Source organism: Chiloscyllium plagiosum, chromosome 15 (assembly GCF_004010195.1).
Source record: "Chiloscyllium plagiosum isolate BGI_BamShark_2017 chromosome 15, ASM401019v2, whole genome shotgun sequence".
In the NCBI taxonomy this organism is placed as follows: domain Eukaryota; kingdom Metazoa; phylum Chordata; class Chondrichthyes; order Orectolobiformes; family Hemiscylliidae; genus Chiloscyllium; species Chiloscyllium plagiosum.
The window spans coordinates 46,087,094-46,102,322 of NC_057724.1; the positions used below are offsets into that span (position 1 = coordinate 46,087,094).

The 15,229-nt window shown below is 40.1% G+C and overlaps 1 protein-coding gene across 4 annotated transcripts in view; it reads left to right on the forward strand.

Annotated features, from left to right (window-relative positions):
* Positions 1-7,760, forward strand: part of arhgap20b (Rho GTPase activating protein 20b) — a 110,110-nt gene extending 102,350 nt beyond the window's left edge. For all 4 annotated transcript variants that reach the window (XM_043704833.1, XM_043704831.1, XM_043704834.1 and 1 more), the window contains 2 exons: positions 3,257-3,374; positions 4,915-7,760. In XM_043704833.1, the coding sequence (XP_043560768.1) occupies positions 3,257-3,374; positions 4,915-6,686 (1,890 nt within the window). In that variant the 3' untranslated portion in view covers positions 6,687-7,760. The remainder of the gene's footprint in view (positions 1-3,256; positions 3,375-4,914) is intronic.
* Positions 7,761-15,229: the final 7,469 nt, after the last annotated feature.

A 15,229-nucleotide genomic window follows, 5' to 3' on the forward strand; every position in this document is an offset into this window, starting at 1 on the left:
TGGAAGGGTACTGTTGGGGACGTCGGGACAGGAAGAAATGGAGGGCTTGGAGGCCCTGGTCATGGCGGATGGAGGTGTAGAGGGATTGGATATCCATGGTGAAGATGAGGGGTTGGGGGCCAGGGAAACGGAAGTCTTGGAGGAGGTGGAGGGCGTGGGTGGTATCTTGAACGTATGTGGGGAATTCCTGGACTAGGGGGGATAGGACAGTGTCGAGGTAGGTAGAGATGAGTTCAGTGGGGCAGGAGCATGCTGAGACAATGGGTCAGCCAGGGTGGTCAGGCTTGTGGATCTTGGGAAGGACGTAGAACTGGGCAGTGTGGGGTTCCCAGACTATGAGGTTAGATGCTGTGGGTGGGAGATCTCCTGAGGTGATGAGGTTCTGAATGGTCTGGGAGATGATGGTTTGGTGATGGGGGGTGGGGTCATGATCGAGGGGGCAGTAGGAAGAGGTGTCCTTGAGTTGACGTTTGGCTTCAGCGGTGTAGAGGTCAGTGCGCCAGACTACCACTGCGCCCCCTTTATACGCTGGCTTGATGTTGAGGTTGGGATTGGAGCAGAGGGATTGGAGGGCTGTGCGTTGTGAGGGTGAGAGGTTGGAGTGGGGGAGGGAGGTTGAGGCGGTTAATGTCCCGGCGGCAGTTGGAAATGAAGAGGTCGAGGGCAGGTAATAGGCCAGCGTGGGGTGTCCAGGTGGATGCAGTGTGTTGGAGGTGGGCGAAGGGGTCCTCGGAAGGTGGGCGGGAGTCCTGATTGTGAAAGTAAGATTGGAGGCGGAGGCGACGAAAGAATTGTTCGACGTCACACAGCTGAATGAAAAAGTCAGGCAGAAGATTCAAAAATCTGAAAGCATATACCAACAGATTTAAGAACAATTTCTTCCCCGCTGCTACCAGACTTTTGAATGGATCTCTCAAATATTAAGGCTGGTCTTTCTCTGCACCTTCTCTGTCGCTGTAACGTTATATTCCGCATTGTATTACCCTCATATACTTTGGAAGTTATGATTTGTCTGGATAGCACACAAAACAATACTTTTCACTGTATCTTGGTTCGTGTGACAATAATAAATTAAATCAAATCAAAATCAAAAAATGAATTTCAATTTATGGAGCACTTTATTGAGTCCTCAGACTATTAAGGATGCTTTGCACCAAGAGATTAATTTTAGAGTCCAGTCACAGTTAACAACAGCAATCAAATTATGTATAAACACTATCTCATTGGGAACATTAATGCATCATTCCTTATTGTTAGCTTGGATTATATGTTCAAGTCAATAGTAGGCTAAGAATCTGCCAGCTAAAAGAATCTGACAGTTAAAGAGGAAAACGTTTTCTTGTGTTTCATTGTCAGCACATTATTTCATAATTGATCCATTTTTAACTTCTCAGTATTGATTCCTGAATCCTAGCACATTTTTCAACTTTCATTATTTTTCCATCAAATGAAACATAAAGTTACTCAAAGGCACAAGGCGCAAAGCAAACACAAATGATGAAGGCCAACTGCCTAATGCAGAAAGGGCCTACAATTCCACTACTAAGGCAATCCCTGACTCACCCGACGTTTTCCAAATGTTTAGTGAACGTTTCATCATCCACCACCTCATCATGGAGTATTCTATTGGTAGTCTGTCCAGCTGATAATGTTATTACTAAACCCTGGATGTTATAGCCTGGATGTTTATCACCAAGACAGTTATTGGGAGTTGGGAAAATGTTTGACTTTATGTACTCAGCTTAGGAAAAGGTATCCACAAAGACATGATCTCCGTTGCCAGGAAATGAGTATAATTGTGCCAGCTGACTCAGGAAAGTGTGGCCAAAACTGTTGGTCTCTATAGTGGTCTGTTTAAAAGGCCTTCTTTGGTGATATGTGATTTCTTTCTCAGTTAAAATGAAAAACAGTAAGGCCTTCTAGCCCTCATACCTCTCTGCGATAAACCCCTCATATACTCTACATGTCATCTCATGCAATCTATTAGTATGTACAGTTAAAGCACATGGGATTGGGAGTAGTGCACTGACATGAATAGAGAACTGGTTGGCAATCAGGAAACAGACTAGGAATAAATGTTTCTTTTTCCAAATGGTGGGCTTGTACCCCCAGATATCCGCAATGAAGGAACTAAATGTAACATCACCATGTTTGCAGATGATACAAAAATTCCTGAGCTCCAAGTTATGCAATACCTCATTGATAGCTCTTGCTCTCTGATCGCTACTGTTCATTGCACAATGCTTACTTACTTTAATCCATTTTAAGTGCTTGCTGTTCCTATTATTGACACTTTAAAGAGTTGAAATGATTGACACTTCTTTTGCTGTGAAGGAAAAGGACTTTTTAAAAAAACATTGAAGGAAGAATTAAATGAATGCCTTTTAAAATGTTTTAACGTATCCTACTGTCACTTTATGTTTCATTGGTTCCATATGGAAATGTCATTGCCTCGCATCAAGAGTATGAGGTGCCATAGAAGTGGGTGGGGGCATAACTGAAATCGGGGACAAGAGCAGAGAAATAACCTTAAATAACCATTAATATTATTCTCAGTAAAACTTAATAAAGTTTATTCCAATTATCTTCAATTGATAGTTGGTGTCCTACTTCTATCACAAACCAAATTTGCAAATTAAAGTGGTCTGAAGCTGGCGGGTAGACAAGCTCCTACTGGAAAGCCACTTTTAGAATGATATCAGCTCACATAATTTCAAGGGACTACCATAGCTTTTCTCTCCAATGATGCCAGGAAATATTTCTCTCCAAATATTACTTGCTTAAATAAAGTTTTATAGCACTTTTTGAGCTGAGCAGTTATTTGAACTAACTCATGGTTAATTTTGTGAAGATATTTTTTGCAGTTCTTTCGAAATCAGCACTTTCCAGTTTTAAAAAATATAGTCAGGTCAAATAGTCACCATAGATGTGGAGAAAATGAAAACTATTGTTATGTAAAGTATCATTTATATCATGCTTTAATATAGTTATGAACTTTATTACATTTTTACTTAATAAAAAAAAGCCATCGTAATAAAAAATGTAAAGCAGGTGTTTTCTCAATGCTATAATTAAAGCTTTAGTATTCTTCTCAAAATTACACATGTGACCAATGCCTACTAAAAATTAATCCTTATTTCCCACTACTTTCTTACGTCTTCTGCTGCTGCACTCTGTGCATTTCATTATGCTAAAGAAATTATAGAAGTTTGTGTTGCTGAATGTGTTGAATCTGGAATTTTGTGGTCTCTTTCAGGTGGCCATTCTGGTACAATTCATGATTGAAAACTCTTACCGAATCTTTGGGAGTGGTCTGAATTCACTATTTGGAGAATCAGGAGATGTCCAGCGAGGAAATTCTGAGGACTCACTGGGTTTGTGGTGTCTTGCTTATTAGTTTTTTTTAAGTTACTTATCAACTGGTTCTAAAGAGTCAACAGGTTTCTGTTGATTGGGTTTATTATCTGTAAAATGCTAGTGCAAAAACCTCAGCACAAAGTTTGTTAACTGATTTAAAATAAAAGTAGTCACAAGTCTCAGTGTCAGGAGGCAGTTTAAAATTGGAATGCTCATGGATAATAAACTTGCCTTACCACCCCGTCCCCATTCTTATCTATCATTTACACGATGTGAAATAATGGGGCAAAGATTGACAAGCATTGTGCAACACTTCTGGGTGCAAACCAGAAAGCATAGGTTGATGAGGGCAAAGAATTAATTTCTATCACCCAAAGGTTTTTTTGTTTTGGATGTATGTTCATTGTATGGGGCTGATTGTTAACCTCAAGCAAGTCCACATTTTTTTTAATCTCAGTGTCTTTTCAGTAAGTGTCAGATTTAAGTTCAGTAGCACAAACATAATTCCTGAGTCAAGAAGTCAACAGTTCAAGCAATTTAAACACACGATTCAGGCTGACAATTTAATAAATACTGAGAAAGTTATGCACTGTCTAAAGTGCCATCTTTCAAGTAAAATGCTAAACTGAGGCTCCATCTGCCCTTGCAAATGTATGTGAAATATCTCTTGGCACTAATTGCAGAAGTCCTGATTCTTATTTATCTTTGAACCAACATAATTGAAACAGATGATCTTGTTTCATTGCTGTTTGTGGGTTTCTCCTACATTCTACTTGAAAAGATACATTGTTGTTAGAAAGTGCTTTGGTATACCCTGAGATAATGAGAAACATTAGATAAACCTTTTCTTTTCCTTGTAATTTGTATTGTTGCGGAATTGAACATTTATTTTCCCTTGACTATATTTTAAATTCCTTGGCTGTGAAATTGGACTTTGTCATGCTGCTGTTGCTAGAGTTTCATAAGCCCTAACTCAGCAAGTAGTGCAATAGGTATCTTAATCTGCAAAGGGAGATAGTGTGGGCAAGACATGTGTGTACTGCTGGGATCAGGCATGATCAGATCTGGCGCATACTTTTGACCATGAGGAACAGATGACCTTTGGTCTCCTTGTGCCTGTGCCTCAAAAGCTAATCTCTGCTGATGGATTTATGTAAATATATAATTCTTGCTAGGCCAATGGTCAAACAAGTAAATACATTGTTTGGTGCCAAATTAAACCATAAAGTCCAAAATTCTAATCCATGATTAGTTGTTCTCGGTTAAGGTAACAATAAAGAACCAAACTATGTCTGTAATATGAAATAAATGAAACCAACCAGAGTTTCCACTCTAAATGCCTGTATTTTAATTCAAACAGCAAAGATGTCAGATGGGGAACAGTTTTTATTTGATCTCTGTTAATAAATAGTTTATCATACTTCATTGACTTAAATGATGATATGACTGAGTATTTCTGAAACAGTTTTACAGCAAGAGTCAACAGCATAACAGCATGAGAAAATCATGTTGAAATGTTGCAACATTCTGATCTTTCCTTCAATATTATTTCTGCAGATATCGGCTTGTTGCAGCCACAGTATTCATCTGACGATATGGATTCAGAATTATCTGATCAAAAAAGGCAAGAAGTTCAAAACGACCAATCAAGTGATTCCATCTTCAGCACCTTGAATGATTCTGGACTGCACACAGCTGAAGGACCCAAAGACATCTGGAACCAGCAGAGCTTATTCAGTGAAGAAGTTCCATGTAAGAAAATCTTAGAGAAGAGTGACAGTGGAGACCTTTGCGAGCAGTTGGAAAATGAATCTTTGTATTCGTGCTCCTCTGTCTCTTCACTTGTAGCTATCCAGAGCATTCACTCAGCACGAGACCGTTGCTCATCTGAGCCCAGTGTCTGCTTGTCCCACCACCTTGCCTTGTCTCATGAGCCGGTCGCCCGCCAGTCAAGCTGTGATGCTGCCATGTCTCATGGCCATATTGATTATCTACAACAGCTAAAAAGGCTTCAACTTGAAAGTCAGAGGTTATTGGATGATGGGAAAGGTCCTGGTTCTAATAAAATGAGATATAACTTTTGGAGGTCCCCTCAAATTAATTCCAGGCTGAAACAACCTAATTCACATCGAATGAATCTGTCAACAAGATCAAGCCTGTCAAGCCTGTCTTCTCCCACCACATCACCCTCCGAGTCTTCATTAAGTTCAATAGATAGTGCCTTCTCTTATTCTGACTCATCAGTATTTGGTCGCAATGATACTTCGCACTTTGGAAATTCTATAAAAAGCCAGTTACCCTCACCTTGTACTTCCAATAGGCTTACTGGCACATTATTTGGGACATCGCCATCTTCAGTGGTACGCTGTCTTGATAATTTGGATTGGTACAGTGAGGAAACAGAAAAAAAAGGAGACTTGGACGGTGAGAGTGACGGAGAGGATTTAGCTCAAATGTCAATGGAGCGCATGTCTCATGTGAAAAGCCAAAGATCTAAAGGTTCTGAAAAGGGTATTGATTGTTTTACAAATGTAGCATATATTGGATATGATGAACATGGGGAAAATTCTTTCCAAAATGATGCAAAGGAGTTAAACAGAGAAACTAATAAAGAAAGAAGGAATAGGTCAACTGTTCCCAACGCAACACAATGTGTTTCATTACCTGTGGAGCCCAGCGTGGCACCTTCTTACAGTGAGAATGTTAAACGCACTAAAATAACATTCTACATGGCACCAGGAAAGGTGTTCAGTATACAAAATATGGATGATCAAGCGAGACAGAACCTTGAAGTTGATAATGCTACACAAGACAACAATAGCGTCTACAGTGTATCACCACCCAGCAAAGGAAGTACTAAACAATCAGATCAGACTTTAAAGGTCCACATCCCTCAAACTGTGTTTTATGGTCAGGACTCACCCTTGGTTCTCCAATCTGTTGCACGGAGGCAGACATATGATGGATCCAAGGCATCGCAGAAAAAGGTTACACCTGGGGACAGTTTAAAAAGAACACCTTCCACAGACTCTCCTTCACAGAGTGACACACAATTATTAGATGGCTCAGCTCAGCCCATATCTTCTCAGCAATGTAGCAATAACACGAGTAATAAAAGACACGCTATTCGATTTATATTACCTCCCTCACTTAAAACTACTGTTAAGGACTACTTCCTTTACAATGAGGCCAAGCACTGCTTCAGAGACACTAAGACAGTGGAGAGTGAACTAATTAGAAGAAGACAAGAATGGCAAAATAGACGGTGCACTGATTCACAATTGGAAGACTTTGAAAATATTATTTTCACAGATGAATCTTATGTCTGATATAGTAACCTTCTAACAATTATTTTTATCAAATTATTTTTTTTAAAACCAGGGCAGTACTCCACAAGTTGCTACTGATTAAAATTAGTTCCTTTATGAAAGGCTATATGGTTTTAGACATTTATGCTGAACACCACCACGATTACCATTGCCTCAAAGTTTCTGTTTAAGAAACTAGCAGACAAACACCTTTAGAATAATAGATCAATAATGACACTGAAGGTCACCATGTAACCCATAAAATTGGTTCAGCTCAATGCAAGAGCAATTCTTATTAGCCAGTCCCATTCTTCTAGCCTTTTCCAGTTTCCCTGTAAATGTTTCCCTTCAGGTACTTTTCCAATTCCCCTTCAAAAACCAATATTGAACCCATCTCCAGCACTCTTTCAAATAATGCATTCTGGATCAAATCAATCCTGAAAGAGGATTTTCCTCATGCCATCTTTTGTGCTTTGGTCAATTTCTGTCTGTGGTAGACAAGCAGGAGGTTGGAAGAACACAGCAAGCCAGGCAGCATCAGGAGGTGGAGAAGTCAACGTTTTGGGTGTAACCTTTCTTCAGGATTAGGGGTGGTGGTAAGGGGAGTTACAGATAAAGGTGTGGGGGTGAGTGAGGGTTTTGGATGGAGAGAGGGGTGGAGTGATGAGGTCATGTGGCTGTAGTAACAAGTTTGTTTCATGGTGTGATCAAAGAGCTGGAGGGCTGAAGAGGTCACAGCAGTATGACAGTGAGAAAGGGAATCACTGAGTGCACGTCTGAGGGAGACAAAGAGCTTCTGCAAAGTGGGCATTCTTTGAAGAGACTTCACAGTGGTACAAACTTAGAGACAAAAAAAACTGCAGATGCTGGAATCCAAAGTAGACAAGTAGAAAGTGAGAAGAACACAGGAAGGTCGGCAGCATCAGGAGGTGGAGAAGTCAACATTTCAGATATAAACATTCTTCAGGACTGGGCTGAGGTAAGGAGAGTTGCAGATAAAGGTGGAGGTGGGGGGTGAAGTGAACACAGGGATACATATGCACAAATTATAGATGACAGTTCAGGTTGCAAATGTGTTTGTAAGAACATATAAACTGCTGAACTTTATAAATAGAGGAATAGAGCATAAAATCATACAAGTTATGGTGAACACTTTTAAAACACATGTTCATCACTGGGTACCATATTTTTTGAGCAATATGAAGGTTTTTAAAAAGGTACTGAAAAGATTTATGAAAATGGTTCTATGAATTAGAGATTTTAAATATGTGGATCGATTGGAGTAGATTTTTAGGTTTCCTACAGTATGGAAACAGGTGTTTCGGCCCAACAAGTCAACACCGACCCTCTGAAGAACAACCCCTCTGACTAATGCAACTAATACAATGGACAATTGAGAAAGGCCAATCAACCTGATCTGCACATCTCTGGATTGTGGGAGGAAACCAAAGCACCCGGAGGAAATCCACGCAAACACGGGGAGAATGTGCAAACTCCACACAGGCAGTCACCCGTGGCTGGAATCAAACCCAGTTCCCTGGTGCTGTGAGGCTGCAGTGCTAACCACTGATCCACCATGCTGCCCCATAGCTGAGTTGTCTCCACTTCCTGTCTGTGTCTGTGTTCTTTACCTTGCAACCCTTTCCCCATTAGGGGAACAGTTTCCCCTTATCTTCTTTGTCTGGACCCTTATGAGTTTCAATACCTATCAAACTGCCTCTCTGTTCAAAGGAGAATAAACCCAGCTACTCCAATCTATCCACATACTTAAAATCTCTAATTCTTGGAACCATTTTCATAAATCTTTTCAGTTTCTTCTTTAAGACCTTCATATTGCTCCTAAAATGTGGTGACCAGTGATGAAAAAGTGTTTTAAAAGTATTCACCAAAACTTGAATGATTTTATGCTCTATGCCTCTATTTATAAAGTCCAGCATTTCATATGTTCTTATCAGTATGTTTGCAACCTGAACTGTCATCTATAATTTGTGCATATGTATCCCAGGTCTTTTTGTCCATGCGTTCACTTTAGAGTTATCTGTTTAGTCTATATATGTTTCTCCTAAATCCTCCATTCAAAATGTATCACTTCACATGCAGTTTATTTCTTCTGAGAAATATCCACTCATTCCACTAGCATGCATCCTCTTGAAATCTATCATAATATCATAATACTTCACAATATTTCTAAGTTTTACTTCATTTGCATGCTTGTTAATTGTGCCCTGCCTATCCAAGTTTGAAATTATAATATAAATGAAGAAAAACATTGCTCCTTTAACAATCCCTCGATTTTCCGTTTGGAAAGACAACCATTCAACATGACTGTTGGCTTCCTGTTGCTCAGGCAATATTGCATTTATGCTGCCAGTATCCCTTTTGTTCCACGGGCTTCAATATTGCTGGCAAGCTTATAATGTAGCACTTTAGCAATACCTTTAGGAAATCCCCAAATACAATATCAAACACATTACCCTCACCAATCCTTTCTGCTGCCTAATCTAGAAACTCAATCAAGTTAACTAATGACTGTTAACTTTGTCCCAATTTATTGTTTCCAGAAGCTTTTCCAACACTGAGATTTAACTGACTGGCCTGTGGTTGCTACATTTATCCTTACATCCTTTTCTGAACAATGGCTTGGTTGGTTAGGTAGTAAGAGTGTGGAGTGGAATAATGCTAAAATGTGGGTTTAGTCCTTATACTGTTGTGGTAGTTCATGCCTTGATGTGGAATGATGTTCCTCAGGCTATGTGACCACTGTACTTCTAACATTGATGGATGTCTATGATTCCTAAGTGGACTTTGGCTAATTGCCAAAGTTCTCACTTATAATGAAGCCACGTCATTTACTTACATTTGTAGATCCATTTTTTCCACTGTTATTTTTCCTCTTCTTACTATATGCCCTTATATTATTTCTATTTCTCTCATATCTTTCTTTCATATGATGTGCCCGTCTTTTACACCCTTTTAGGTTTTCTCCAACACACCTCCTCTGAACTTTTTATAGTCAGCTTGGTTTTCATTTGAATTATTGTTGGCACCCATTTTCTGTTTTGTCCTACATACATTTCATATGTTTGTCCTCTCCAGGTCTTCACTCCATTGACAACTAGCTTTGGGGACCAAATGCAGTTCCAGAAATGGCCACCACTCCTGGTGACACTGCTGGAACCAGAGAGCTGGCAGCTCTTAGAAGCAGGGCTTCCTCTGCAAATACAGGGAGAAAGTCTGAGTCAAATCAGTCAATAGCCTACAAGCTGCAAAATGGCTGCAGAATAAATCAGCTAAATTGAATAAGACTCACACCCAATTGTTTTGTGAGAGACTGAACATCCCAATTCCAGCATTGAAATCAGCTGATAGGTATTCTTGGTTTTGGGGACTCCTAAAATTGGCAATAAAATTTGCAGGTGTTGCCAATACATGACTGATCAAATGAAATGATTTTTCAATGGTTCAGTGTTCAAGAATATTCTATTTCACCTTGTCAGGCTGGGTACAGTATTGATGGTGGGGGGTGGTAGCACAGGTGGAGAGGTTGCCAATTTAATAGCTGTAGCTCTATTTAGGATATTGCGATTGGAGTTAGATAGGGAGAAGCCAACATTCCTACTCCTGCTTTGAGTCCAATGATTCTTGTTATAAAGTGTGTGTAATGACCCCTTTTACAAAGCATGTGCATGAATATCCGGTGAGAGCTAAACTGAACTTTATTACAAAGCCATCCATAAAATATGTATAACTTGTTAATACTTCTTATCTGAGTTCATGAAAATTAATGACTACTTGAGGTGCTGGAGGACTGTTGACACTTGTGTAATTGTATGCTAGTAGTGGAGCAAGGGATAATCATAAAATAAGAATTGCAAAAAGCACTTATATTTCCTTAACATCTACCACTGGGCAAAACATTTGTTTGCTCAATTGTCTGTTCCTTTCCCTGATTCTTTTTATGATTTCTGCAGTTTCAAGCCTGCTGCTATGGTACATTCCATTTATCATGCATTTGGACTTTTTTTTACAATGGTACACATTTCTCAATGTTATAGAAGATGTTTATAATTTTCAATTTAAAAGAATGCTGTGTCCTTGTTCCTGCATAAACAACATTGATTGTATAATGTACAGTGTTGAACCAAATGTTAAGCTGTTGCATTCATTTTAATCTGAGTTATAACTACATTGAACATTACTTACTAGGAAGAATGCTGTGGAGCACCATATTTATTACAACTAATGAACACTGAAGATTTTTAACTGTATGAAGCTTCATTAAAAATGAGTTAAAACAGTGTGTTGTGAGCCATTGGGATCTAAAGGTCCCAAATCCAGGTCCGCAGTACAGTACTGAATTAGTTAGTCTCATGCAGTGTAGGTCAGAGAATGAAAGAATTATCCTGGTTTGCATGGCCATTTGCTGACCCTGGTTGAAGAGCATGCTTGTCTAGAAGTTGGTTGAAAAAGGATTGAGCTTGAATATATTGCCCAGTACAGTTTAAGGGCTAAAAAGAGTTCATTGTTGAACTTAGATGAAGAATAGCCACACATATGTGGTAACAAGGTATCACAAGTTGCCATGCAACCTAATGCCTTCCCCCCTCCAAAGAATTGGTAAAGTTAAAACTATAGAACTGAGTCTATTACAATAATGTATTCAAACTGTGTAATGCTGGATATTACTAAATAAGACAAACAAGTACTACCTTCACATCTTTTTTTATATTAACCTTCAGTTATAAAACTGTAGTCCTATAAAATCTTGCTGGGGAATATGTTGAATAAGTTGAACAAACATCTCCGAGCTCTGCAACATGCATGTGTCCCGCATATGTCTCACATCTGCCCTCAGGAAATGCATGCAATTTTTATCATTATGTAAACTAGAGTAAAAAGCCAATGGTCATGGTGCACACAACATCTAAATGAAAACAAGCTTTAACAACAATGAAAAGGGCAAAGTATCAGGAAGTAGTAATTAGGTAATCAATATTTGATTTTCAAAGCCTGTAAGTTAAAGACGGAAAGAAAAAAGCAGGGAGATAAGGAATTATGCAACTCTGAGATTCCAGGAAATATTTGGGAGAGTTTCCTGGACAATCTGGGTGCAGTGTTTATCAGGAAATAGGGCAAGTTTGACCTTCCTTGGAGAGGAACTTAGTCCTTTTACTTTCGTGATGGGAACAAAATTTGGCACTTACATTTACATGTGTACCTTAACGTCCCAGTTTTGTTAATATTTGCTGTACTCAGGTATCCCAGAGCAGACTCACTTTACAGCAAGCTTCAATACACGTCGCCAGACTGAGCAAAGTATTAGGAAAGCTTTTTCAGTTATTTTTCATCACAACAAAAATAACTCAGATTCACTTAAATTTTAAGAGCTAGCCACGCCAGTTTGGGTATATTTTGACTCCGCTATTCTCTTCTTACTATTATTACCAAGCAGGAAAACCACTAAGACAACCCTATTCGCCCCCACCAGTTAAAATATTTCAGCTGCGTGTTGGTGATGTCATGGACATCTTCATTGCATATTTGAAGGACACAGCTGGGTTCAGGTGAATGTTTCTGCAGCCTGCTCAGAATATTCAGCTAAAATTCCAGACAATGGGAATAGCAGGTTGGCAGTGCCAACTGGTCAGTGATGATTATCCACCTAGTTTCTGAGTGGTGGCAGAACCAAAATCATATTGATTATTGTCTTAAAATGTAGTCCAAATATGCACCTTGGAGGTGTCAGGTCAGTTTGGATTGAAAGTCAGCAGTTATGGCAATCGCTTCAGAGTCTGTCTCATTCGGTTGAATTTTATCATAACAGACTAGCATGCCAAAGCCAGTCTAGAAGTGAGTCAAGATCCTGTTTTATTCAATACTAGACTTTGCTGTTGCCCTTTAATGACCTTAACACCCCAGTTTCAGTTTCCTGATCAATCACAGAGATAGGTAAGATGACGTAACAAAGGAAGGATTTATGATTACAATGAGTGTTGCAGGGATCAGAAACCCTTCACTAGACATTGCTTCACATCCAAAGGAAGACTGCATCCTAGGTTTGTCATCGTTACCTGGGGGTTCCGCTGAAGGATCAGAGGTCATGCTTGCCAGGGACAGGAGCACGTTTGGATGAAAGTTACCAAAGAAGTCAGAAGCAGGAGTGTGGTCTCTCAAATTTGAAGTTAGTTCCCAAGAAGATCCGAAACCTAGGAGGATTGGTAAATAAAACATTCTAGCCAAGCCATAGACTCAAAGAGTCACAGAGATGTACAGCGCAGAAACAGACCCTTCAGTCCAAATCGTCCATGGCGACCAGATATCCCAACCTAATCTAGTCCCATTTGCCAGCACTTGGCCCATATCCCTCCAAATCCTTTCTATTCATATACCCATCCAAATGCCTCTTAAATGTTGCAATTATACCAGCCTCCACCACTTCCTCTGGCAGCTCATTCCATACATGCACCATACTTTGCATGAAAAAGTTGCCCCTTAGGTCCCTTTTATATCTTTTCTCTCTCACACTAAACCTACGCCCTGTAGTTCTGGACTCCCCCACCCCAGGGAAAAGACTTTGTCTATTTAGGCAGAAATGAGTACTGCAGATGCTGGAGATTAGAGTCAAGATTAGACTGGTGCTGGAAAAGCACAGCAGGTCAGGCAGCATCTGAAGAGCAGGGAAATCAATGTTTCAGGCAAAAGCTGTGCTTTTCCGGCACCACACTAATCTTGACTTTGCCTATATACCCTATCCATGCCCCTCATGATTTTATAAACCTCTATAAGGTAACCCCTCAGCCTCTGATGCTCCAGGGAAAACAGCCCCAGCCTATTCAGCTTCTCCCAATAGCTCAAATCCTCCAACCCTGGCAACACCATTATAAATCTTTTCTGAACCCTTTCAAGATTCACAATATCCTTCCAATAGGAAGGAGATCAGAACTGCATGCAATATTCGAACAATGGCCTAACCAATGTCCTGTACAGGCGTAACATGACCTCCCAACTCCTGTACTCAGTACCCTGAACAATAAAAGATAGCACACCAATGCCTTCTTCACTATCCTATCTACCTGTGACTCTACGTTCAAGGAGCTATGAACCTGCACTCCAAGGCCGCTTTATTCAGCAACACTCCCTAGGACCTTACCACTAGGTGTATAGGTTCTGCTCTGATTTGCTTTTCCAAAATGCAGCAGCTCACATTTATCTAAATTACACTCCATCTGCCACTCTTCAGCCCATTGGCCCATCTGATCAAGATCCCATTGTAATCAGAGGTCACCTTCTTCATTGTCCACTACACCTCCAATTTTGGTGCCATCTGCAAACTTACTAACTATACATCCTATGTTCACATCCAAATCATTTATATAAATGACAAAAAGTAGTGGACCCAGCACTGATTCTTGTGGCATTCCACTGGTCACAGACCTCCAGTCTGAAAAGCAACCCTCTACCACCATCCTCTGTCTTCTTCCTTCAAGTCAGTTCTGTATCCAAATAGCTAGTTCTCCTTGTATTCCAAGAGATTTAACCTTGCAACTAGTCTACCATGGGGAACCTTGTTGAGCCACATGGTCTCTCTTTTCCAATATTCTCCTTCTCTTCATTCCTCACTTTGCAACTCTACTCAATCTCTTCCTCTCAGGCACCTCCGCAAACTCCCATTCAAATAGCCGACACTCATACTGAGCCTCCTGCATGTCATTTCACATCTATGCCTCCACAAATATTATTCTTTCCATTCCTCACACAATCCATTTCCCACACTCTTAACTCTGGTTTCTCTTCTTGCAAGAGAAGAAACTACAGGAAAAGATGTGAGAGATCAGGGTTGATGAGAGTGGAATGGCTCAATGGGAACTATGGTGGCCGACTATGATAAATACCTTGATAACCACTGGCAATGTGTGCCCAGCTGGTCTACTTGGGAGGAGGTCTCATTCCAAGAAACTTCAGATATCAATGACAACCTGATGTGGGAGACTGAACCACTAGCGGTATTGATGATTATAATTGTCAATAGCCAATCTTTGACTGTAGAGAATGTGTAGGGGTCTGACCTCTTAGAAGCTGGATGGCTATGTCAACCTGTTCTCAAAATTCAGAAAGCAAAACGGGCAAATTCAACCCTGCATGTGCATATATAATTTCTGAAAGTTCAATGAAGAGGGCTACCAATCAGAAAAAGATTGACCACATCCATGGGAGAGACAGAATCTTAGAGGTGCTCCTCCAATTAGAAAACCTGTCTTTCCCTTGAAGGCTGCTCCAGTTCATCCAATCACAGTTGCCCTCCCTATCCTTCTTGCTGTTCCACAAGAAACAGAATCTGTGATTGGAGGAGCAGAACAAGTGGCAGGACGAAACTTGTCATTAGATGAGTTGAAGGATTTAAACTGATCAATGCCAGGCTTGCCATGCAGGAGCTAGTCTCGGAGGGAAATATAGAGCAGCTATTGGGGCTGGCCCTGAGTACCAGACAGAAAATAGGATTTGAGTGTTGGGTGAGCTTGTGTCCTCAGGAATTGATTCTGCTACTTTTGTGCTGTAATCTACAC